General features: G+C 35.8%; 1 protein-coding gene across 2 annotated transcripts in view; it reads left to right on the plus strand.

The window, feature by feature from the left end:
- The window catches only part of MICU3 (mitochondrial calcium uptake family member 3), a 66,663-nt gene that overhangs the window by 35,052 nt on the left and 4,487 nt on the right, over window positions 1–27,124 (plus strand). The window contains exons 7-14 of one of the 2 annotated variants that reach the window (XM_064449501.1): window positions 740–811; window positions 2,148–2,186; window positions 5,873–5,968; window positions 10,976–11,076; window positions 12,839–13,010; window positions 17,523–17,631; window positions 18,576–18,733; window positions 22,142–22,216. In XM_064449501.1, coding sequence (XP_064305571.1) covers window positions 740–811; window positions 2,148–2,186; window positions 5,873–5,968; window positions 10,976–11,076; window positions 12,839–13,010; window positions 17,523–17,631; window positions 18,576–18,733; window positions 22,142–22,210 — 816 coding nt within the window. In that variant the 3' untranslated portion in view covers window positions 22,211–22,216. The remainder of the gene's footprint in view (window positions 1–739; window positions 812–2,147; window positions 2,187–5,872; window positions 5,969–10,975; window positions 11,077–12,838; window positions 13,011–17,522; window positions 17,632–18,575; window positions 18,734–22,141; window positions 22,217–27,124) is intronic. The other variant, XM_064449500.1, reaches the window with a different exon arrangement.

The raw sequence follows: 27,124 nt of genomic DNA on the forward strand, positions 1-27,124 counted from the left end.
ACAGATACTTACAAAAAAAGATAAGTACAGACAATTTCTTATTTTGAAGACTGTGGTTTCCAAAAATAAATGTTCAATAATCTTTGTATGCTTTAAATCTTGTATTTGAGGTTTTCTCAGAAGTCATGTTTAAAGCTCTTAATGTACAGAAAGTTGTAAAAGGGGTATAAGACCTGAAGGTATTCTTTGAACAGACTTGAAAAAAAAAAAGGTACTTGATAAATTACTCTTGAGTAATAGTTTGTTGCTGCTGAAGAGGAATGTTTCACCCCCACCAGGTGTTTCCACCCTTCCCTTGTGCCAGCAGGAGTAAGGACTGAACTGGTTGGAAACGAACAGCATGAAAAAAGATTGATCCAGCTGCTTACATAGCTACACAGATACTAATTAGTACCTGACAAGAAAGGAGGTGGTGAAAAAGGCTGGAACTCCCCCTTTTTGTATAAGCTGGCTTGGCTAAAATACAAAGCTAAATAGGATGTTCTCCATATTGTGCCCCCAAATAGAATTGTTAGCCTTACATTCTGGAAAAAATATTTCCTGTTTCCTTTCTGTGTGATGGTTCAGGTGATGGAAGGAACATGAAGGTGTGAATATGAATAGTAAAGCGTCACTGAAACACTGATGTTTTAGTAGAAAACTACATTTTAATAGTTTGCAGTGTTCCTCATAATGAATGATTGTTATGTGTGTGAAATAGCCTGAAAGCTAACTAAGAACAAAATGGTTTGTTTTTTAGCTACAAGAGATTTTCAGGAAAAAAAATGAGAAAAGAGAAAGAAAAGGAGATGAAGAAAAACGTGCAATGCTGGTAAGTAAAATGATAATAGTTGCAGCTGGTAGTAAGTTTGTTTTCTTCAGTTTAGGACAAAATTGTGCATGTGTATATATTTCACTAATCACTCTGAAATTTTTTAAACAATACATTTGTATCATTAAAAGATTATGTATAGCTATATAAAGAAAAAAGTTATATTTAGCCGAAATGGCAGTTATTGAAAAAAATATTTAAGTGGTCTATGGAAAGGAAAGATTAGTGTTTAAATATTGTATTACATATTAATACAGCGGCATTGATTCCATTTGGAATCTATAAATGTAGGGAAAGTGAATAGCCATAACCCAGTATTATTGTCTGTAACAGTGAGAGATACCAGTGGCAAGGCCAAACTATACCCCTGCTGTCATAGCTAATGGAAACTGTTACGTAGACATACTGATCCTGATGCTTGTTATTAACCTAGTCCTTTTAAAATAGATTATATTGTAAGTGAACTATTGAATTTTATATTAAAATTATTTTTTTCATTAATACTGCTTATGACCAATGCAAAATGGTTTTAGTTGTTTATATTATGTGAATAGATCTTTGTGGAATATTGATTACTCATTCTTATTTAATGTCAAGTTTGCATTTCTTATGTGCATACGAAAGGTAAGTCAGAAACAGAGAAGTCTGTGGTGGTTTGTCTGGAGGATGAGCAGTAGCAGGAACTTATTTTACTGTTGGATGAGTAAAAATTAGGGAGAAGTCTCTGTCAAGTCCACAGCAGAAAAAAACCATGTTCATTTGCAATTTGTGTATTTATGGCAAAAATGCTTATTACAAGAAACATTTTGACATATATGCAAAGCTTGTCATAGTCCCCATTATCCTTTTGGGACCACAGATGCTTGATCTTTGTCCCTGAAACCACAGAAAGCTTGAATTTCAAGAATGAATACTTTTTTAACCTTCTCTGAGCATAAAAAGGGATCTTTCATTGCAACCCAGGGAGACCTCTCCTTCTAAACTGTTCAAAACTGTAGGTCAGTTGTTGAATCTCTCACACACCATGTATTCTGAACAAAGGAAACTTGCACGCAAAAGAAGTGCTTTTTGAAAAAGTAAAGATTACAAAATGGGACATTTCTCCTGAGAGTAATCTCTGCAACTCTGCACTTCTCTTCTGAAAATTTAAAGAATGAGATTGAAAAGAAACCTTCTTTTCTTCACTGTCATTTTAAAAACAAACAAACAAAACTAATAATATATAAAATAAAGAGTTACTTGTCTTAACCTATTCTGTTGTCTTTATTTTTTTTCCTTCTTTTGGCTTCATTCTGACATGTGATACTTGGCTTGGCCCGTTTTTGCTGTATGTCAGCGTCTTCAACTTTATGGATATCATACTTCTACTAACAGTGTATGTACTCTAATTATTTTCAATTTATGCAGTCTTGACCAGTAGGGTTAAATAATATGCTATAAGAAAATTGACTATATTTATCTTTTTCAAGTAAATTACTTCTGCTAATCAGTAGAAATGTCATGGATCTTTATTTGCATAAAAGATTGTGCATGCTTGTTGCATGCATTCTGAAACAGGCAAGCCTACCAGGAGGAAAGGTTGCTCTATCTATTTATATAAAATGAAGGAAAGAATATTTTTAAGGGAAAGGACAAAGTATATCTTAAGAAATTTTGACTTGGTTTTAATTAACCTATGTAAATTAAGGCATCCTGCATGAGTCATTTGATCCATATCTGTCATCTCCTTGTGTATAATGTGAAGTAATAGTCAAATAAGAAGAAACCAGAAGAGAGCTTTTATATTTTTGTGTTTCACTTACAGAACGAATAAATGAGAAATTTCAGTGCTGAGCTAGAATAATACAGAAAATAGTCCCTGTATCATGTAGGTGACAGTAAACTTATTTTCAATCATTTTTGAGGAGTGGGGAAGAACTGGCAAAAGAGAGTCCTTATGGTTTTTTAATGTCTTCAGCCTGACCTGATTAATTTTTGGACCACAGCAGAAGTAAAACTGTTGTAGGAAAGTTTGTTGTGATATTAGAAGAATTAAACTTGTTTTGATATGATTATTGTGATGTTCAAAGTGAGGAGAGGGAACCTATGAGAATGAGATAACTAGTGAAATTACAGTCTGTTTCTTTATAATCATTCACAGGAATACACAGCTTTATTTCCTGTGAAGTTTGCACATACAGTTTGGGCAGTATGCAGGAAGGAAGTCTGCTGAATGAAAAGGTGCAGTGACGTGATGTACATGCTGCAATGTTGTGAGAAGAATGTAGTAGGAAATATGAGGCCTTATGATTCGGTGGATTTTAGATCAGGTTTTACTGCAGTGAAAGGTGCTGTACAGTGGTCGCCGTATTCCTGTGCAGCCTCCTATTTTAAACTGAAACCAAACTGGTTAAGTTTTCCTACTCATATAATAGTTTTCAGCTCTAGTAAAAAAATTCTCATTCTAGATGTGGCCCACGCCAGCCACATCCTAACCCTGTATCAAGATGATGCCCAGGTGTAGACTATCTTTTCCTGCCTTCCTATAACCTGAATGGAGATCTCTGCGCAAAGGGGAGTGAGATGTATAGGAATTCACAGTATCCAACAAATTCCCCACCCCAGAATATTGTAATATTTTTTATTTCTGCTTCTCTTGCTGAAAGAATTGTAGCAGCCTTTTCAGTTTCCCTTGATGTCCTGAGGAGTTGAAGGTACTCAAGACCAAGCAGATGCAGCCCTGAAAAGTCTGGGATAGTCCAAAGTGCTCTGTTGGGCCCTTTACCTCATTTCATCCTTCAAAATATTTCTAATTTTTTGAGAAGTGTCAAGGCCATAGGGTACATACAGTGAGGTTTTAAATAGGTTAAATATTTTTGTCTTTTCATTTGCATAGGTTAATTCTTTCAAGTCATGTTCTGGTGCATATTGCAGTTGTGTGTTAAGACTGCCTCAGCACGTATTGCATGAGTGCCCTTACTAGCCAAATGCCAACTGGAACCTGATAATTATGATGAGATGCATGTAAGGAAAATAAAATGTGCATGCCCAGGAATACTAATTCCATTGGCTAAAGTAAACCTTCATTAAGAGAACAAATCCAGTGAATACTTAAAATAGCTATATTACATTATTTTATGGATAAAGGATTGAAGTGTTGGTTTTACACATGACCCAGTAAATACCAAAGGGATAAGTAAGTGGAAAAGAGAAACTGAAGCCCTAAGGAACTAATCCACTATGCACCGAAGTAAACCAATTTTTCTGAGTTTAGCAGTTTAGGACCGAATGGAGTTATATATGAGAGTACTGTGGCCACAATGTAGGAACTGTTACTCCAAAATAAGAGAAAGATAAAACCAGAAATTTTCAAAGGGGAAACAAAAGTATAATATACACTAAGCATGGGTGTAAATCCTGGTAGTTTGTCATGTTTCTTCGATGACAATTTACAGAAAGAACTGAGTTGAATTAGTTAGTGGAGAAAGTGCATAACAGAACTTGTAGAAGCAGTGCACAAGTTGAAAAAAATTTGTTATTACTTAGCATATTTCCTTCCAACAAATATGTTGCAATGTTCTGCAGCCAAACACACTTCATATTAAATATCTTAATGCATTTTTATCTTTTTTTAAAATTACGTATTGACTTACTGCTGAAATACTGTTTCTGTAGTACTAGGTACATTATTTGTATATGATGTAAATTTACATAATCATTCATATATGGATGCATTTTTATAAACATGTAAAATATAGCTGAAGAAAATTAATACAAGATGGTCCCATAAGCACTGAACTGCATTACATTGATCAGAGTCCTTAAATAATATCTCCACTCATGTAACTGTGTATCACTGCTGGATGTACTGCAGGCGTATTGAAGACCTGTTACCTGAGCAGGTACTGTGCTAAAGAACATTAGGGGAAAACAGAAGAATAGAAATCATACTATATTTCATCTGTTTAAAGAGTTAAATTTATGGTTTTATGTTTGACATAATGTAGAATACATACAGGCAATAAACGTTTAACTCTGTACAGTATTATTTATGATAACAGCGTGGTTTTACACATCCTGCAGTAGTCACATCAGTGTGAATCTTCTAAGAGAATAATATGTGCTGACTCAAAAAAAAAAGTTTTCATTTGTAGTTAGAAGACTAAACTCATTCTGTCTTTGTCTTACGTGCCCAGATGGACATGAGTGGGAAGCCCTGAAAGTAGAAGACATAGTTTACATTGACTTCTGGAGAGAAAGGGGAAAATTCATTCAGTTGCGATAATCCTAACCAAGTTCAGATAGCTTTCTGCTGTCTTTAGGATCACCTCCCCTAGATTCATTGGGGAAGGAAAAAAATAAGAAATTTATTAGGTAGATCATCCAAGATGAACTGCAAGGTAAAGGAAGGCCTATTTTAACAAGGGAGGATTTTTCAGGCTTCCAAATATGAAACATTTCAGAGCAAAAAGGTAAGTGTATTTTCCTTGGAGAGGTTAAACCCTTTCAATTTAAACAAGGTAAGTTTGATCATCAGATGTGCATAGTGTTCTCTTGATAAGTATATTACGGTTGAAGTTGGACTTACTAGGCTTGATTTTTGCTTTTCTTTATTGTTGCAAGGATGTCATCCTGATTATTGGATGAAATGAATTTTATATAACCAATTAGATAGTAGCATTTACATTTTGGCCAATGGGAAACAAATTTCATGTCATAAGAATATGAATATTTTTGGCAAAAAGAATTGTTGGGAAAAACAACAGCAAAATACTGAGTTCAGAGGACATTTTCACATGTACTTTTAATAAATATTTTCTTTAAATTATTTTGTTTGGGAAAGTGGAGTCTGGTGATACTTTTGGCACAGCCAAGTTACGAGTAATAAGCAAATAGGTGTAGTATGCTAGTGTTCCTTTGATTTACAGAGTGTCGTGTAACTGGATAGAAATTTCTTTTTGTAGAAGCAAAAGAATCAAGCCATGCTTTCAAGGATCAGTTGGAAAAAATTTTAAAGTCTGTAAGCAGTTGTTTTGTTATTCTTTGGTTTTCAAACAATTGTGCTTCTTGAAACTTCTGCAGGTTCTTAAAACAGAAGGAGAGGACCTTGTCCCCAGGAGCTATTGGGATACTTTGAGACGTAGCACAAGCCAAGCACTCTTTTCGGACCTTGCGGAGGTATAAGACAACCTCTGTCTCTGGTCCATAAACAGACTGCTATTTTATTTATTTCTGTTCTGGTTGTTTTCTCGTTCTTTGCACTTTGATTCTTTTCTTCCTTTTAATTTTTTATTTTTTTAAACCTGAAAGTTCTCAGATGAAATTGATTTGGCTCCATGCAGTGTGATAATTCAAAGTTGTCATTTCCAAGTAAAAGCAAAGTTACTTTTTGAAAGAGTTGGAAGATCGAGTCCTCTTCAGTCCTTGGTGTAAAAAATATTTTCTGACACTAATAGTGACAACATTTCACAGTTAAGAGAAATAATTCAGGAAACCTTTGTCATTTAGACTTGGTCCAGGGATGTGACAACTTTAGTGAGAGTTGCAGCCCTTTAAGCTTTTAATGTTTAGGTCCTTAATATGCCTTTTCTGTATGTTACCAAAGCCTGTCTTCACAAAAACAGTGTCATGCAAAGATTGTTTTAATTGTTTGACTGAACCAGAAACATTTTAAGGTAACCAAGACAGTCTTTTCAAATATTACATGATCATTATGGAGGACTAGCAATATCACTGTGCTGTCAATCTCCATAGTTCTTTAAATTCTAATCAGATTCTTGATTCATGATATGCTTTCAGACAATTGAGTAAGGCATTTATTTGTACTGGTCATTTAAGAGAGTTAGAAAACTAGATCAGTTCAGGCTTTTCTGTACCCCATACAGTGAGGGTGGTTGCTTTGCTGGTTGTGGCATTAAAGGACATACAGCAGCTCCCCACTGACTCTCTGGTCTGAAGTCCCATGCTTCATAAGCAGGATCATAATGAGAAAAGAACATGGAACTGAAATGGATTTCCAGGGTAAAGCAACCTTTTTCTTTGCTTCATAAGCAATGTGTGCTCCATATTAAAGGTAATTAGTGTTTTGTCCCTGCTGTTCCTCTGCAGAAGCTATTGAATAACCTAAGGACTTGGATGGATGTTTTCTAATTTCCAGGCTAAGTTCACTCAATCCCTTTATACCAGTCTGTTGTCCCATAATTTTTGCAGGGCTTTCTCTTCTTTAGTGTTAATCTTCTTACTCATGGTTGTGTTTATAAATGCAGTCATAGCACACAGTTTTCATTATTGTAGGCTAATCAAAACAAGGTCTTTGATTTTTCTCTTAAGGTAGAACCTACATTTCCCAGGTATCAAATAGGCCTTCTCTGTACCTCTCTCAGCTTGAGTTCATTTGTCTTTGAACAAAACAAAATGTAGTGTAACAGAACTGAGTTTTAGACCAATATGTACAGCAGTATTCATAGTAATACATTCATAGTAATCCTGCAATAAAGCAGTACACCCAGCCTTTCTTTCCCTTCTTGTAAATAGATGAGCTCCTGAGCTGTTAGTCCAGTTATTACTCCCTATTTATTCCACCAAATTTTAATGCCCAGAACATCAGTGTTCCTGTCTAGTCAGCTAAGGGAGACACAGAAGGAAGAGAGGGCTGCTCTTTTCATTGACTATTTAAGGACCTTGGGGCACTGAGTTTTCTGAATGAATTGTTATTGTAATCTACAGCTAGTTGGCGTTAATTCAGTCCCAAGTATAGATGGACTTAAGTTTGGTAATCTTTACATGCCTTTAATTTGAAGAGAGAGATTTTTTACATCTGATGTCTCAGGATAGTATCTGTAACCTACAATGTAATTGAAGCTTAGCAGCTATATTAAACACTGATCTGAATTGTCTGTAAAATGTATAAAAAGTCTCTCTGCTCACTTTTAATTCATTTTATTTTAAAAAAATCCTTCATTTGCTCCACTGAGAATTTCCCACTTCTCACCATAATCATCTTTGTCTTGCTTGGTTTAAGTTTGAGCCACCTGGCGTTCATCCATATGCTTATCTCTCCCAGGTACTCTCACATCTGAATGATATTATAGCCATCTGTACTAAGAAAGCGGCATAAAGCTAGGTGACACCGGAGTCTGTGGTGTTTCATAGCCTTTTGAGAAGGCCTTGTGTAAGTTGAAAAGGGGAGTAAATAAGGTTCGTAGTTATGAGAATCAATTTACAAGGTCTTTGCAGGAAAAAAAGTTATTCACATGCAGTTTCTTTCTAGGACAGTTTACAGTATTGTTTATGCTGTTCCTAATTTAAAGCATCTACACCATCCTGTTGGAATATGCCATTTACCACTGAGTTCAGTCTGTGGGTTTATTCTTAAATTGCTAAACGAAACTGGAAGTCAGTAGGGTTGTTATCACTATTGAAAAATGAAGGACTTGCAGTAAGAAAGCTCTTGCTAACTCAAAGCATAATATGCATACTTCATTCTCAGAATATGTTGCTACAAGTGGACCATCGCTCATGACTTTAACTTCTACTCAACACTCTTAAATCAAAAGCTTGAAGTTAATTTTGCAGAATATAAGAAAGAGATTTACTGCTCTTCAGGTTAGGAAATGGAGAGGAAAAGATGTTGCCATTATGCAGCAAGCCAATAATGTGACTGAAACACTTGCCTTTCCTGTTTGTAGAGACCCGTTATATTTAAAAATATAATAGATCAAAATAGAGTCTCATATTTGTGCATATGGAAACAGGTGCAGTCATTGCATTTTCACTGATCTAAAATACTAAATTAATTTTACTGAGAGCAATAAATAATAGTTTTAAATTATTAAGGCTTTTCTTTTTACTCTTACCCCTTAAGAGAGAGAATTTTATATAATGCTTTCAAAGCAGAAGCAGCACAGGAATGGTTTTCGGTTGCCTGCAATTCTGCAGAGAAGCATACTGGGTTGAGTTTCTGAGGTGGGGTTTTTGTTTGGGGTTTTTTCATTTAGTGAGGCTGACCAAATGGGAATTGTGAAAAGACTTGCAGATTGTATTTTTTTAAATGGTTCTTTAGATATGGATGAATGCAACCGAAGTCTAAGGTTTTGAAATGTTTTTGCAAGATGAAAGGCTGTAATTTAACATTTGATATCTTTTCAGTGTACTTGAGGGAAATTGTTTGAATGTGCTTAGGGATTTAATTGCTTAAAAGACATACGAAATCAGGGTATCTGCATTTCAGTATATTGTGTCCAGTAGTGGAGGATAACAATATTAAAAGACAAATAGTGATTCCTTTTCCGAATTAGCTTGCTCATGCGAAGAGCAGAGCTGTCTTAATTGAAGGACATGAAATATCTCTCTACCTATATATACATTATGTCATCTTATTTCTCCCTGGAGAAGGATATGAGAATAAAGAGGAAGCTAGAGTACATGAAATACAATCTTGAGAATCCTAAACTTAGTATACTAAAGTACAGAAAAGTCTCTCTCATTTCTTTAGTTCTTAGATGTTGAAAGGAAAGGATTTATGTTGTTACTGCGTCATGTTTTTCCTTGGTTTTGATACATAAATACTCTTAATGGATATTGCATTTTACATTTGCTTACAAATCAGTATGTCAATTTTAAATTAATATAGTATATTTGAGACAGCGTAGATATGAAATGGTTTTTCATGGTACATGATGTTGAACTACTGCATACTCTTCAAAATTTCTTCCTAGTTTCTTCATTTAGAATTTCTCCATCTGTCATAAATTTGTAGCCTCTTCAGTTATGAAATAAAGTCAGGCTTAAAGGACTCTGAGTTCAGCTTGTAGGTTTGTATATGGAGATCTTTATAATCTGTGTATACAATTTTCTGTACTTATAGTAAATCCCATAAATTTATAATCTGTCATTATGGTGATAAATTAGTACTGTTATATCTCCCAGATACTGACTAGGTTTCTGTACTGTGTATTCTGGTTTGTACTTTAACAGTAGAGTCAGCAGGCACCCCCAAAAATATGGTGTTGCTGATGGGTGGTAGCTTGCTTAGGAAGAGCAGAGACTACTGGCTCCCACTCTGCTTTTCATAAGATCTTGTCTTTGTAAGAAAAATGAGAGCTCAGACAGAAGGTTCTCCCTAGGCAGGTGCAACAAGGAGGCTAAATATATTACTTTTTAAATTTCAAATGTTGGCAGATGCACATTAATGCCAGAAGGACATTGCCGTGGTGGAATACTTTGGTTTATTTAAGAGCCTTTTATTAGTGAATTGTTTTTCTAGCTCTTCAGTATATCAAGAGTTTCTTTGTAAAAGAGGTAAAATCAATGCACATACATGACAGTTAAGGGTAATGAATATGTAGTAAAAAAGTGGAATGTTGCACAATCACTATACACCGATAACAGTGATTTCTGTTTATATGCATGTCTTCCTATATACAACTCTTGCTATTACAAATAGTCAAAATCAGTTGGTTTTACTGTTCTAATTCTGTGCCTTCAAAGTTGATAGTTATTTATTCTGGAAAAAGTATTAGTACATGTTCAAAGATTCCTGTCTGATGCAGAGACCACATACTCAGTAGATTAGTAACATTCTTAAGATAAGGAGTCAAAATATTACTTCATTATTTCAAAATTTCTTACAGTTCTGTTTTTTTAAATATATATGGGCAATAAAATTTAAACTGTATTCATCTGGTACTTACAGAAAAGAATCATATAAAGTACACCTGACTGATGTGAGTGGTTTTGGAATACAATCCCATACTTAATAATTTTGAAATATAAAATAAGTATATGAAGTAACTTCCTTTAATGTCTTCGTAGTTGCATAGTAGAAGGGAAGGAGAATGCAGAAAGAGTTATTTTTATGCTTTACTTCAACTGACTAGAACTTTTTTTTTTCCTCAAGAGTTTCTGGTTTTATTTTTCATGCTTTTTCCCCCTTCATTGGAGCTTCCATTATATTATGTTGTTGTTTTAAGTGTTTTCTGCAATTAACAGCCTAATGCTATTTTGTGTGCAACTTGCATGACTAAATTAACTTAATGGATTTTAATGCTAGAGTCTTTTTTAAGACTGTGAACATAAAACACAAGCTCTTAATAGAAAATTCTATTGTGATGATAGGTCTTCTCAGATTATACTTCTGTAGCTGATTCCATCATGGCCTTTAATTTTTTTATTCTCATATTTAAGCGTGCTGATGATATTTCAAGTTCACTGTCAGACACGACACTGCTTGTACACTTTTTTGGCAAGAAAGGAAAAGCTGAATTGAACTTTGAAGATTTTTATAGGTGAGTCTCAACTTTATTAATTCCTTGTAAAAAATACTTCCATGCTTGTTCTCGTTAATTTGTGTTATATTACTATACACATTGTTTATGCAGGCATGTATATAAAGTTTATGTTCCCTTTGTGTGTGTTCTATATACAAAGAGCAAAATAAAACAATAAGTGGGCCAACATTAAAAAGCCCTGTACTAATGCTGCTGCATTGGCAAAATTTGTTAGCACTTGTGTGCATAGTTGGTTTGGGGTGGAGAGGTTATACCCCAATCCTGTCCTTGTAAGTATGTAGAAATTTTGTTAATGATTTTGAATTTTTTTTTTTCCTCCTGGTTTTCAGTGTTTTAAAAGAGTTTGTGTGCATCTCTGCTCTTGGGGACATACTTAAATGTAAAGAATTTTCTGAAGATATCGTGTAGGCTGGGAAAAAGTGAAAACACAGTGGAAGCTATTGCTTAATTATTATGCCAGTTATAATAGAGCTTAAAAACATAGGGAGAGTGCCATAAAAACAGAGCGATAAAACTGTATGGTTCTGTGTGATTGAAAAGATAGTGTTTGGTTATTGTTTCCTCAGTAAATACTCCCAATATGTATTGTCTTTATAGTTATCGCTTAACTGTGTGTTCTAATCAATCGGATGTTTGCAAAATATTTTGCCTTAAAATTATGTACGTCATGAAAAGTATTCAGTATTTCCCGTAATTAAAAAAATGGTGTCATCAAGTGAAATCATTATCCAAGTTCAAAACAAGAACCAGAAGAGAAAGTACGTTTTCAAAAGGCATCTAGCTAAGATGTCTATTAGTGTAAGATGTGAGTGATAAAGAGGTCAAAACCTAGCAAACCTATTAATGAAAGAGGGATCCATCAAGTTTTATTCAACACTACTTTACCAGCTCAAAAAATCATTACGCTATGGGTTGGTGAGGAAAATACTATTGTATGTTTACCTTGCACTTACACTTTTGCCTAGATATCCTGTCGATTTGAGCTCCTCATAGTTCTTAGAAGTCAAGTTACATAATAGGAAGGAGTGTTGCAGGCAATGTCTACAGGATGGGAACTCTTGGGAACTGTAACAGGGAAGTGTTACAGGTTGTGCTTGACAGTCAGATGAAGATGAGCTCCCAGTGCAGTACTGGGACTGAAGAGCTAATTTCATCCTTGATTGTATAACTAGAGCATCGAGCAGAATCAGGGAAGTTATATTTCCTTTTTATATATAGCTGGTTTTATACTTCATCCAGTTTTGGTGTCCAGAATTTACTAAATATATAGTTAAGTTGGGGAGAGTTTATAGAAGTATCATAAGAGTAGTGAAGTATTGAAAAAAAAAGTTTAGATTGAAAGGCTGCAAGAGCTCATCATACTTCATGTGTTAGAAAGGTACGGTGTAATTGCAATCTGTAAGTAACTATATGGGGAGTAAGTTTTTGGAATTCATTTAGTTCCATGGTGGAATTTTCAACTTAGCATATAAAAATAAAGATCAGTGACCCACTGAAGAAGAAAATTAAGCAAACCCAAACTAGAAGTAAATTAGAAATATAAGTATGAAGTCATTTTAATCCTTGAATTAAGTTTGTTGTATTGAGTAGAAAATATTTCAACATAGGTAAGGGATTTACCAAATTTACCATCAGTGCTACAAAAAGGGAACTAATTGGTATAATGCTATTTGGCTTAATATTCAATGAGTCTTTTAAGGGTATGAATAGTAGAAATATAAAGTATTACTATTTCTTGATATTTATGTTTGTGTTTCAGATTTATGGATAACCTACAAACTGAGGTTCTAGAGATAGAATTCCTTTCCTACTCTAATGGGATGAACACCATCAGTGAGGAAGACTTTGCCCATATTCTTTTGAGGTATACAAATGTGGAAAACACATCAAGTTACCTGGAAAACATGCGCTGCAGGATTCCTGAAGAAAAGGTAATAGTTTAGCTAGGACAGCAGTGGGCCACAGGATCCAGTCCCAGTGTCATGAAGATGAAAACATAGCCTTCTTGGACTGAATGAGATTCTGTCACTGAATTAATTAGCACCAGGATTTTATTCTGATCATGAGCTGTATGTCACATGTTTTTCAGATTACTTCCTGAATAAAATGTAGAAGAGTAAATAGCATAGAATTATGTTCCATAGGATTTAGCTAGTAATATTTTTGAAGTTTAGATAACAAAGCTTTATATTACATGAAAATTCAGTTTAAACAGCAAAACCCATAAGACTTGAACAATTTTCTAGCAATGAGGCATTAAAACCCCCTTCTTACTTCTCTTTTACACTGCCACTGGAATAGCATCTCTTCAGAAATAACATCAACACCCTTTATCTAGTTGTTTTGTAGTCTTAAATGGATCCCTTGTATATAATTATTTATGGTATGTGATTCTTATGAAGAGATAGAAAAGATAATAAAAACAGTAAAGGTCATGAGGTAGATAGTCCTTCGTTTGTTTAACAACAAATGTGTTGTCACAGGTGTATCTGAAAGAAATGTAGTGGCAACTATGCATCAGTGGTAATCAACAGGATAACATTAAAAGTAGCCCTTCAAATAAGGGATGTTTTGGATATACTGTTTGTGTTTATAGACGGAGATCAGATTAACCTGTCCTAGGAATCTAGCTCTTTCAATAGCTGTGTATTTTGATAGAATTGACAGCAGAGCTTGTGAAGAAAAGTAATAAATCGGTTTGGACAGTTTTTGGGGCTTTTTGTCTGAGAAATTACATTGCAATTTCGGTCTACTGAGTAAGTAAGGTCAGCTGACCTGATAGAAACACACTCCAAAAATCAACAGTTTTCTGTTCAAATATCTGGATTATCTGACACTCCTGTGGTTGTACAGCAGTTAGGTCCACTGAGAGATAAATATAGCTGGGGAGTGGAAAGGGAAAGCAGGGCTGTCTCTTCTGCACCAGATGAGGTGTAAGATGAAGCAGTAAGATTGAGATCAGAGTTCTGCTCACTGACCCTTTCAGAGTTCCTGGTCTGGCTGCTGAGGTGCTCAGTTCTAGCTGCTCTAAAACATCTGTGCAGCTTTCAATATTCAAAGCCAAGACAGTGCAACAGAAATGCTATAAGGCTTTTTTTTTTGCATGGTTCCCAGATCGTTTTTGGTTAGGGTGCAATCAAGATTTCCAGATCTGTGGAAATCTGGAAAAAAAAGAAATCACTTTGAGGCTTGTATAACAACAATGATGTATCACTTGGGTAACTGAAAAGTAATGACAGTCATAGGTATAGAAAAATGCTTCTCTGAATGGCAAAGGTGAAGTTGATTAAGTAAATATAAATGCCAACACTTTCTTTTAAACACAAGGAAGTGTTCTTTGAAGTTCATCCCTAAGTCTTCCAGTGCTACTAGTCTGATAGCAAGTCTTCCACAGTAGTTTCCTCTTCTGATCTCTGATGGGACCATCAGCTAAGGAAAACCTTCATGTAGAAAGCTCTGTCACTCAGTTATAGGTTTGCTTATGCTGTGTTCTAGGAATATCCTGGCACTTGACCAGTGCCATATATCTCCATTAATTAAAACAAGACATTGCCATTTTCCATGGGTCCATATCACTGGCTTGGTAAATGTGCTATCAGTAGAGTGGAAAAAGTAAATCCCTGTGACATCTGTGGTGCTTGCCACAGGCTTTTCAGAATGGGACTTTGCCTCTTATTGCCATGGAAGCGTTTTTCATATGTTTGCACTTTCTTACACTTCTAATAACATCATAGTTTGGAAATTATAAAATGTACTCTCTACTACAGTGAAAAGCTGCAATACTAATACAACCAGAGGATTCCATTTAGAAGAAAAATCATTCTAGCCTGTAAAGGAATAGGCAGCTACTCTCACAGTTGGCAAAGTTAATTTTTCGTGGTGCTGCATGTAGAAGCCTCTAAAGCAACATGATGATCATTTGGCATAGCGTAGTCATGTTAAAATGTTCAGAGGGCATGCTGCCTGCTCACAGGATGTTTTCCTCCTTTCACTAACTAGATGCCAAGCAGTGATTCATTTAAGCTGGCATCTTGAATTACTACAAATATCAGCTCCTAAAGAAAGCCTATGCATTTTTAACAGCATTGGTGCATTAATATAGCAGTTTTCTTTGCTGTAGTAAAATATAATCTGTCCAAATAAAAAAGTTTGTTTCCTTGTACATAGAAAATAAACTACTGGAAACTATTTATTTTCTATGTACAAGGAAACTAACTTTTTTATTTATTTCCTGTGCTAAAATGCAAAACGTATGGCAAATACGAAATGTTATTAGTTACCAGTTGAACAAAATATGGTCCTAGGAAAGGAGAAAGACAGTAGACTGCTTTATGCCCAACTCTGTTGGAGTGTCATTTTGCCTGCCCTTCTGCCTCCTTTGTGTCCTTTGCTGTTCTTCCTTGAGAGGAAATAAACATGTATGATTGCAGATGATTTCAGCAGAAATTGTAGAACTCTTAAGTGAAGACAGCTCTTTTTCTCATAGCTAAAATGTTGCGGAGTATGTACAGCTTAGCCATGGACTGCAGGGGTGGCTCCTTCATCTCCTTGCTTCATCCCCAGTGTCAACTCATGGTAGCTGTTTTCATCACTACTGGAATCACAGAAGCTGCAAAAAGGCTTGTTTGTAGACCAATGGTTCTCAGCCTCACCTATGCAAGGGCTACTTTCCATCTGGACTGATCATCTCCTCTGTAGTTATATGGAAAGAGCTAGAATTTTTCCAGTAGCCTGACCTCTTACAGTATCTCCCACATTCAAAATATTTATAGACAAATTGGTGCAAATTAAGGATTTTTAAAAATCATTGTGAACATTAAAATGTCAGCTCAAGACTTTGATGACCATTTTCTATTATTGCTATTTTGCCACAGTACCTGAGGGTCCTAGCTGGGGACTGAAGTTTCACTGATCTAGGTATTTCATAAATATGTGACAAAATTATTCCAGTCCCAGAGTTCAGTCTAAACAGAGTGCAAGAAACAGAATTTGGACACAAACTCACAAACTATTAGATGCCAAATGCAACGAAACAAGAAGATGGTATTTATTAGTATTCATAAATTAAGCTTTTAAGATATAAATTTAAAGGAGAATAAGGAGGCTGTTCTGCTTGTGTCTATGAGAGTTTCCTCCCAATTTCGAAGGATGAAACAGAACAAATCTGCTGGTTGAGAAAAGCAATTCATGCTGGAGATGGGTCAAGTTCTCCAGTCAAACAGTTTATAAATCTTAGCTAGAGCTGAGTTAGGATCACTTAAGCAGTGGTATACATCTCAAGTGGGTGGAGGCCTATTAATGTCTTTTAACAATAATATGTTGCTCTCCACATTTAGCACAGTGCTTACTGTCTCATATGAGTTCATGGCCAACCTCTGCCATTTACTCCTCTGCCACAAACCTGCTTCAGTATGTTTTCTGTGTTCTGCCGTACCATAATGACTTTGTATATATTTGAGGAGAGACGTAGGTCAAGATCTTAGTTTGAACAGAAAGGCTCACTGGTCTTTCTGTTGTCTTCAGGTTTATTTTCAGAGAGAAGTAATTAAATAGGATAAAAGGATAAAAGCAGACAGAATAATAGCTGGGAATGATAGTTAAAGGAGGCCAGGGAGATCAAGGTCTGATGAAGAACGTGATCCCATGTTCAGAATGGCTGGCCATGGAGAATGAGATATAGGCAATGGTCCTGGCTTAATTCAAAGTCTCTGTTTAAGGGCTCTTTCAGAATCAGTTTAGAGATAGTTTATCAGGTCTTTGGATTTGTAGCTGAGAGAAAAGCAGAACAAATATCAGGAAGAAGAAAAAATAAGCTCTTTTAACAACAGCACTTTCAGAGAAACTTTCACAGAAGATACTCTGAAGTCTGGTCAAAATGCAAAAGATTTTTTTAAAAGCTGGAGAAACCCTGGAATACTTGATACTTGGAGTATCAGCTGAAGAGACCTAGTTGTCTAAACATGGGTATGTAAAAACTGCACCTTAAAGTACAGAGCTTAAGTTAGATCATAACATGTATTTATTAATTCATCCAGTGTATTCATGTGAGCATATATGCCCACATATATAATAGCGGTTTGCAGGTTTTCGGTAGTAAACATATTCCAATATTCATACAAACCTAGACTCTTATTCTCAATATCAACTGCTGTAATAGTCCTGGAATTCTTAAAGATTGACTTAAGCAATGGAACAATATATTTGACTGTTTTTTGGGTGAGATTTGCTATCCATTGCAGTGGCAAAGAGGAAAGACATCTTGCATACCTCAGGAGACTCCCATTCTTTACTTCATTAACTTTCAGTACAAATCTCTATCTTTTTCAATGGGTGTGGTATCTATTCTTAAATAAAGTAGACATATTTAACTGCAAGGTTTATTTATTCAGTTGTCATCACTACTTATAATTCTTATGGTGTATATTGTTCTTTTATTTTTTTAGGGTATCACATTTGATGAGTTTAGATCATTTTTCCAATTCTTGAACAACCTAGAAGACTTTACAATTGCAATGCAAATGTATAATTTTGCAAGTCGTTCCATAGGTCAAGGTAAGTATTTATATTTTTATAAAAATCTGTTGATAAAGTTACAGAACTGTTGACAAAAATACAAAAATGTTTTGTAATTCGTAGTTTGTAGTTTTAATGTCTTGGGTAAAAGGCTAAGAAGGCTAGGACTCCAGCTTTGAGAGGAGAAGGCTTGGTCATATCATGAGAGATAATGATAAAACTTTACAAAGTCATATAAGTGGTGGATAAGCTGAATGCAGAGTAGGTGGTCACCAAATCCTACAATACAAGAGTTAAAAGGCACCTGATGACACCAATAAGAGATAGGTTTAAAGCAAACAAAAACATTTCTTTACACAGCCAGCATCTGGAATCTGTCCTTCTATGAAGGTTGTAGAAGGAAACTGTCAGAAGATCCAAAGATGGATTAGACAGATTTTTTAACAAACCAGTAAGTGGCTGCTGAAAGAACTAGGCAGGTATGTAGTGTCTAAAATCCTTAACAGAACAGTTGAGATGCTTGGGGAGTGCAAGGTGAAGAATATGTGAGGTAGTCAGACTTGTGTGGTCTACTCAAGTAGCATCTTCATGGGTCTGACACAGTAACACCAACTGGTCCTACCTCGTGTGGCCTTACCAAAGGAGTATACTGTTTTCTGTGTGCTCTGTTTCTTAGGTTCTGTGTCAATTAAGTAGATGCCATCAGTACATACCTAATGTAGGTTTAATTATAATATGTTTTTCTGATTTTGTTATTACACATAGTATATTTGTGTAAATTTATACCAATTAAGTGTTATCATATCAGTATCATATCAAACTACTTGGTTTAGAACTGTGAAATCCAATCCTAATTTTCACATTTTCTTATTTTTTGAGTGTTTAAATGTGAAAACTCAAAATTTACTTGTATTTCATAATGTGTTGTCCACAAAGTAGGATTAATGTATTTCATTTTTTCTTCTGATGTTCTCTTTATGCAGACGAATTCAAACGTGCTGTGTATGTAGCCACAGGCGTCAAGCTTTCACCACATTTGGTGAACACAGTGTTCAAGATTTTTGATGTCGACAGAGATGACCAGTTGAGTTATAAAGAATTTATCGGCATTATGAAAGACAGACTGAATCGGGGGTTTAGGGTAAGGATTCTAATTTTTATAGTTATCTTAGTTGACTTTACTACTTACCAGTGCTTACTTTAGCACCTGTATCACCAGTAGGTTTGCAAACCAACAGTGTTTATATTTAAAGACATATGTTTTATAGAAATCCTGAAGCAGTCTGAAAGATAAATGCCTTCTTAAATTCCTGAATTTTTTATTAAAAAGCAATACATAGACAATATAATGTACCTTTACAGTACACAAACCAAATTGGAGATGAGAAATCCTCTGCATACTGTCATTTCTTCTGTATTATGTGATTGCTAGACTGGCACTAAGAATTTTAACAAGGGTAGCAATTATGTCTGGGTTGTTTGCAGGGAAAAGAGTGTTTCTCTCTCTCAAACTCAGGCAGTTTAAAGGTCAACCATTGGCTCTTCTAAAACATTTTTTAAAATACCAAGTATTGATAGTGACCGTTGGAAAAAGTTGCAGCAGAAGATAGTTTTTATTTTCAAATAAAGAATTAGTGAAGTGGTGCTGAACAATGCTATATTCTAGTTCAGAGTTGCTTTTGATAGTTTAACCCAGTATCTAATACAGGGTTAAATTACAAGAAGCTAGAGGGCAGGAAATTACTTGCAGAAAATTTTCATAGGGAACAAGCTTGTAAATCATGCTTTGCCTTTTAGGTAAATGTATAGGCCTTGCTGCCCTCTTCAGGTTCTGTGTAGTATAGGGGAATTTTATAGTATCAGAAAAATTTTTAATGAGAGTATGATCAATAAAAGTCACATTTTTTTTCTTCATATGACAAGTGTTAACATTTTTACCTAAATGTAAAATGGTGTTCTTACTGACAGCTTAATCCCTTAGACATAAATCTTAAACTGTGTGATGGTTCCTAAATTGACATTTCAGTATGTTATTTCTGTAATGTACTTTTAGTCATTTTCAGTTAGCTTCCTAAATATAATTTTAGAACTTTCTGTGAAGTGGTGTTGAGTCTAATAGTTTGCTTGTTATTTTTGTAATACTATGATCAAACATAAACTGTGGATAACCACCACTGCATTTGTAACAAACTTATTTCATCGTTGGTCCTCAATTCCTTTTATTATGGTGTGGGAATGATGATTGTTTCATAACTGTTTCAAGATGTTCAGCTATATGTTTTAATTGTTTACTGATTGTAAGTGTGCAATGTATGTTAATTTAACCAGAAAACAGTCTGCTTACTAAGTAATTCTTGTAAATGTATTACATGTTTCTATTTCACAAAATGCATGACAGAAATCACATATAATCTTTAAAAATATCATCCAGCACTATTCAGTCTTATGTAGATATCTTTCTTTTGCCTAGGCCACTATAAAATATTCCAGTGGACTGTAAAAGAACTATAAAAAACAGCCAAGGATGTCAGAAGAATAGCATGGTCTTTCATAAATGATATGTCTAATTTTAATTAGATACGAGATATATCCTGGATTGCACAGGAGATGGTCGTGATTCAGTTACATGCAGACTTATTAGAGTATTCAGAAAAATGCATTCTCTTCAATAATTAGTAGTATTACAAGACAATTACAGTACCAAACTTAGGAATTACGACTTCCAGTAAGTTTTTGTAAGTGTCACACAAACCTGATCTTTCCAAGAGTGGGTAAAAACTCTGCAAAAATTTGCCTTTTCAGTTTAATAAACACCCCACACACCCTGATCTTTGTTTAGAATTAAAAGGCGAAAACACGTAAGAACCTTTTGCCCAGGGCAAATTGGTAGAAAATGCCATTAATTGTTTCCTATTGTTTGTACATTAGAAGTTACACAGTATTTAGTGTGGCCAGAACAAGTAAAAGTTTACCCCCTTGCTCTGATAATGTGGAAGGCTCAAATGTTGTTTTGTGCTAAATCAAAACTAACAAATCACTAACCTTTTCTTTGTTAATAACTGTGTTTGAAATCCATATTAAGATTTGGTCAGTTCCATTATACGGATGAAAGAACATAAGCTTCTGCTTATGCAGTATTTTGTAGCAACATGGAAGTTTTTGCTGTGAGAAATTTGAACCTGTTTCTAAAGTGTAAATGCCTCATTTTAATGTTAAGTATCCTACAATTAATGTCTGCTCAAATCAATGTAGTCTCTGATTATCACTCTAAAACCATCTAAGTTTAAAATAGGCCTATGACTTGAAGTATGATTTTACAATTAACATCTTACATTTAGTAATTCAACTTTTTAAAAAGTTTTATACTGAAATGTTTGCCCAGAAGAGCCTTGAGGGCATCACAGAGCTTGGTACTAGGACCATGCATTTTAGAAAAGGGCGTTTTGTAGTTCACAGAATCCCAGGTTGGAAGGGACCTCAGGGATCATCTAGTCCAACCTTTCTAGGAAGAGCAGAGTCTAAACAAGACGGCCCAGCACCTTGTCCAGACGACTCTTAAAGGTGTCCAACGTGGCCGAGTCAACCACTTCCCTGGGGAGATTATTCCAATGGTGACTGTCCTCACTGTGAAAAATTTCCCTCTGTGAAAAATCTCCCCAAGAGCAACTTGTGTCCATTCCCCCTTGTCCTCTCCATGTGATTCCCTGTAAAAAGGGAGTCTCCATCTTCTTTGTAGCTACCCCTCAAGTACTGGTACATGGTGATGAGATCCCCTCTGAGCCTCCTTTTCTCAAGGCCGAACAAACCCAGCTCTCCCAGCCTATCCTCGTATGGCAGGCTTCCCAGTCCTTTGATCATCTTAGTTATATAGTCTGACTAAAGCAAACATATTTAAGAGTAAAGAGTTACACAAGTCCAATGAAACTGGAGTTCTGAAAGGTCAGTCAGTACCTACCAGCTTTGTCCTATTTAAAAGCTTAGTCATAAACTTATAAAATTGAGGAAGGTCAGGTACTACCCCTTATAGGAACACAATAAATATTAATTTTAAAATACATTTTTTGGCATGTTTTTGGAAAAGTGAATGTCTTAAAGAGTTTATCAAATGAAATTTCTCTCTTTCTGGAATACAGTTTTATAATCTGAAACCATTTTTGGTTTTAGTAGTTTTAAACAAACTAGTATATTAAGCTGCCATCAGGTGGTCAGTCAGAGTATTGCCATAAACGTGAAAAATGCAGACACAAACAGCCTTATTTTTGCTTGCTGTTTGGTTTAAATAGTTCTTCCCTTTCTTTTTTTTTTTGTAATTTAAAATATATAAGAAGATTACCTTTCCTTTATAAATTCCATTTTTAAACTGAAAAATTTGGAACTTAGTGACTAAATGATAAACATTTTGCCTAGCACATATTTTACTGTATCTTCTAGCTATTTGTCACTTAAAGCCATTTTTTTGTATTTTCATGATGCCGTTGTCTTATGCTTACCTCTGCCTGCCTTCACATGTTGTCTGCATCTGCGCACTTCTCCATCTTCTGCTCCACAGGGCTACAAACCTATACAGAGGTATACTACTTTCAAATCCTGCGTGAGGAAGGAACTCTATAGCAGATAAATGACGGTATGTGTTAGCAGCCCAGTCTGAGTGTGCTGGCATGCTTGCAGGAATGGCTGAATGTTAAACTGTCACTGCTTTGTTTCCCGTTCCAAAATTGAGGAATAAGTTACCTGACTGTAAGCAATGTAATAGCTCAAAGCGTCATGTTGTGTTTTTGACTGAAGCAGTAGAATTTTATTCTGGAGCTGGCAATGACTGACTCGCAATGTCACTGTTTTGTAAGCCAGCCGCAATTTTGTACTATGTTTGAAATAAGGAAGAGTATTCTTTCATAGTTTCTGTGGCTGTTTTCTGTCTGTCCTGTGACCACTTTTCAAATAATACCTCAGGTACCTATAGCTAATAAGTATTTACCAATGAATATTGTAGAGGCAGGTTTTTTTTTTCCTGAGAGACTGTTAGTAACTTGATTCTACTTTGATTTACACAGTTACACTTTTGAAAAAGATAATGTGGTTTTGGCTTGATGAATGTTACAGCAGCAATTTTCAAAAATCAGCGCTGTGCCCACACATGACCACCATGGCTGTTTCTGTGTATCCACTACATGAATATTCTTTCTTACAATTAGATGTCACTGTGGGTTTTGGTGTAAAGACCGGGGCGTGCATATCCTATAGCCATATTGTGAAATTGTTTGTCACATGGTGGACACACCAGAAATGTGTTAGTAGACCTTTCTCTTTTACATAAAGGAAGAGTTTGCTCCTTTGCAGTTTAAGGTTTTGGTGCGAGCACTTTTTTCCTGTTCATATTTATAGACTTTGTAGTAGTTGCTATGAAGGCTGTGAACAGCTCACGTAGGTCCTAGATGTATTATTTTGCAGAGGGGAGGAACTAAGAGATGTGCATCATGACAAAGAAGGCCCCACAGCCAGTGGTCTGGTGCGAGTGGACCGTGTGGAGCAGCCAGCACATCTCATGCTCCTGAGCCAGGAGGGTTTGACTGTCGTTCCCTGCTGTTCTTAATTCTGAGGCACAGTATTAAGCTGAAATTGTCTAATAACCATCTTCAGATGCTTCCATACATCAGCATATTGGCATCTGACCACCTGAATCCTCCCCTTTCCTGTCATATGCCTCTCTGAGCACTTGTATGCCACTGAGCGTGCTGGGCCTCTGGTTTAAGTCTTTCTTCCCTAACTCCGCCATGAAATTCCTTGCGTGTCAGGGAAGTGAGGAACGTAGGTACAATAAGCAGAAGTGTTTTGGATCCTGTTTATCTTGGGTGGTGGCTGACTTCCAGCACATTGGAAAATCTAAGTCTGTAAGGATGAGAGGTGGGGTCCATTTACCCAGACTGGTAGCCCACCAGCTCACCAGTCCCACTGATGTTTTCCTTTTGTAGACCCCTATGCAAGACAGGTAAGAGAGAGGGAATATATCTAAACTATTGACCTGTTCCCATGGCACAGCATGTCATGTACCCCAGATGCTGTTGGTTGGGACTCTTCATGCCATAATTTTTTTCAGTGAAGTGACACATCTTTTGAACAGGCTTGTTCTTTGAAATTCAGTAAATATGGCTTGGGGCATGTCCAGGCTTACACAGCTGATGTCCTCCTAGAAGGAAGATGAGTACTGTTTGATCTGCATAAACGCTTCTCGTACATGTAACATTTAGCATACATAGGATTACTTCTTTATTATTTTGATTAACTATTAACATTTTTTAAATTATACTTCCTCTTTATGAGTATAAACCAAATACTGAAGCATTGTACTAATATGTGAGGAACACAAAATGAAATTTTATCTTAGCAAACAAAGCATCTGGTTTCTGGGAAGTGTAAATGACTAATGAAATAGTTAAACCAATATTTTAGTAATCCAACTCATCAGTCACATAAGAGGAAATTTGTGGCTTTAGATCTATTTTATGTAACTTCATCTCTTTGAAACTTTTGACTTTCAAAACTTCCTTTCTTCTTTTCCTATGTTGTTTTAAAAATCATTTTAGGAGTACTTAGTCTTTTTGTCCCCACTAATTCTGCCACAACCTACATTGTAGTTGCATATCAAGTATTTTTGAAACTGTAAACTTTTTAAGATACGGAACAGCTCTTGCAGGAAACTGGCAAAATGGTATACAGTCATGATGCTTTCCTAATAATTTCAGTGAAGGTTATGTGACCAGGCAGAACAAAATGCAGTGACACAAAGAATCCAGTATCTAATCATCAAGCCTAATAAAATGAGCTTGGCAACAAAAAGAGAGACTGTCGTAAAAGCATGAAGTTTACATACATTGACACCTTGACAGAGGTCTGAATTCAAGCAATAAATTCATTCATTCATCGTTTGAGATGGAGTAAACTGGGAGAGAAATATACAGTGGAGATTTATGAAGGGAGATTTTGTTCACTCTGTATAAAGACATTCCCAAGAAAAAAGATTTAAAGTTGATAATAGTATGCACTGGGAGACAGACAGAGAAACCAGGTTGGTTTTCCATGCACTGACCTGGCCACAGGCAGCCTCACTGCCATAGTATAGAGCTTGCTGGTTATTCACCCTGCTCTTCTTCCCACCTGGAGCTCCTGGATGCTATAACAAGAATGCTTCTGGTACCTAAGCTTGCTGGTGTAGGTCTGTATCAGATATCTCTTCCCTGTGCACTCAAGCATGCACTGTAGACCTGTTGTGGTTTCACCCCAGCCGGCAACCAAGCCCCACCCAGCCGCTCACTCACCCTCCCCCCTGGTGGGACGGGGAGAGAATTGGAAGGGCGTAAGAAAGAAAACTCATGGGTTGAGATAAGACCAGTTTAATAATTGAAATATAATAACAATAACAACAACAACAACAATAATAATAATATAATGATGATGTAGTGAAAACAAATTAAAAAAAAAAAAAAAAGCAGAACAAAACCCAGGATAAACAAGCGATGCAACCACTCACCGACTGATGCCCAGCCAGTCCCTGAGCAGCAATTACTGCCCCCAGCCAGCTCCCCCTCAGTTCATACACTGAGCATGATGTTATATGGTATGGAATATCCCTTTGGTGAGTTGAGGTCAGCGGTCCTGGCTGTGCCCCCTGCCCTCCCAGCTTCCTGTGCACCCGGCAGAGCATGGGAAGCTGTAAAGTCCATGACTTAGTCAAGGACTAAGCAGTGCTTGGCAACAGCTAAAACATCAGGGGGTTATCAACATTATTCTCATCCTAAATCCAGAGCACAGCACTATGCCAGTTAACAGGAAGAAAATTAACTCTATCCCAGCCAAATCCAGAACAAAACCTCAAATATGTAAAATTCCCTTGTCCCTGCAGATACATTAGAGCTACTGCTCTTCACTTGAGCAATTGCTCATGTGTCTTGTAATGTAACACACAGAGTAACGTATCCAGTTGTTACCTATTCTGAGTTCCTATTTGTGCAAAGTGTTACTTAACTTAAAATATTTCTTCAAATTTATTAGTTTTTTCCAAGTGTCAGTTGATGGAAATGGAAACTTTAACCAAAACACATGTGAAGTGATACAGGAGTTTGTTACTGTGGAGGCAAACAAAACTAATTCTTTGCCATACAGTGTGGAGTAAAAGCGAATTTACATAATTCTAAAAATAATTATTTTATGTTTAGTTTACAAATTGAAAAGATTAAAACAAAGATGGAATCATTGGAGATTTGAAATTGGACAATTCCAGTTGGGTAATTAAATTTCAGTCTCGTACAAAAAAACCACATAAATGTATGTGAAATACAAAAATCTGCTGCAATTACATCACAAAGTTAGGTGCGATACAATAACTCTTATTCTTATTTTGTTCTAAATATAAGTGTACAGATCATTGTCTTTGCTTTGATATACTTTCTATGGTAAATGTAGAACTCTGATGAAAGAGATTAAGATACTTGGCATACATACCATAGATTATACCGTACTTTGAATCCGCACCCTGAAAAGGGATAAACAACACATTGTGCTGTACCTTATGTATCTCTAAATTGCACTAATGCAATTTACTTAACAGTGTAAAGAATGTTATACACTTACAATAAATAATGAAAATCTCTCCTTGGGGAACAACGGTACAAGCTCTGTGTGGTCCCAAGAGCTGGCAATGGTCTTGGAGAGCTTGACTTTCTGCATCGCTCTCCCTGCAGGGCACACAGCCCAGCTCTGCATCGGCAGGTACTCCTTTGCATACACTGCTGGGAGGACAGGAAAAAAAACCACATTAGTAGGAGCTGCCTGGCAGAGCTGAGAGGAGAGCTCTACTTCGAGTGCCTTATGGAAGGGTTATGTAGGAAATTTCTAATAAAGCGTTTTCAAGGTTGATTTCCAAAGAAGGATGCTAGAGGCCAACTTCAGGAGGGGTTCAAGTCCAGCTGAAAGTACTGTTTGCTAAACTATTTGTGTGCTCACTAACTGTAACAGACACCACTTAATCTGTAATTCCAATTTTTTTCACTTCTAAAGTATTGAAAATAAATATTATATGTCACAATTGTAAATCTAGGAAATAAGTTGTAAGTCCCAATAATTTCTTGAAAAATCTTACGATTTTTGCATTAAAAGAACTGTTTTCTAGATGTTCTGAATTTTGCAGGGCTTCTAAATTGCTGATTAAAGGTTTATAGAAAGTCATAGTTAATAGTTACAAACAGCATCTTGGCACAGATTGGGGAAGTAAATTTCATTCTGAGAAAATTTAAGAAAAACAAAAAGGACTCAAGCAACTCATTAAGAACCTTATTGCTAGTCATGTTTCTGTCTTCTGTAAATACTTCATTCAGTCAAGCAACATTAAATGTGTCATGTAGTTAATATTTTGAAAGCTTTTAGTTTCCATACTTCCCTAATATACAGCAGTTGAATACCTGAAGAGGCTGTTCCTTAGTAGTTGAAGAGACTGTTGCTTACCTCTTCTCTAAAGCCAATAAAGTGGGTAGTGTGTGAT

The sequence above is a fragment of the Phalacrocorax carbo genome, chromosome 4, assembly GCF_963921805.1.
Source record: "Phalacrocorax carbo chromosome 4, bPhaCar2.1, whole genome shotgun sequence".
NCBI classification, from domain to species: Eukaryota; Metazoa; Chordata; class Aves; order Suliformes; family Phalacrocoracidae; genus Phalacrocorax; species Phalacrocorax carbo.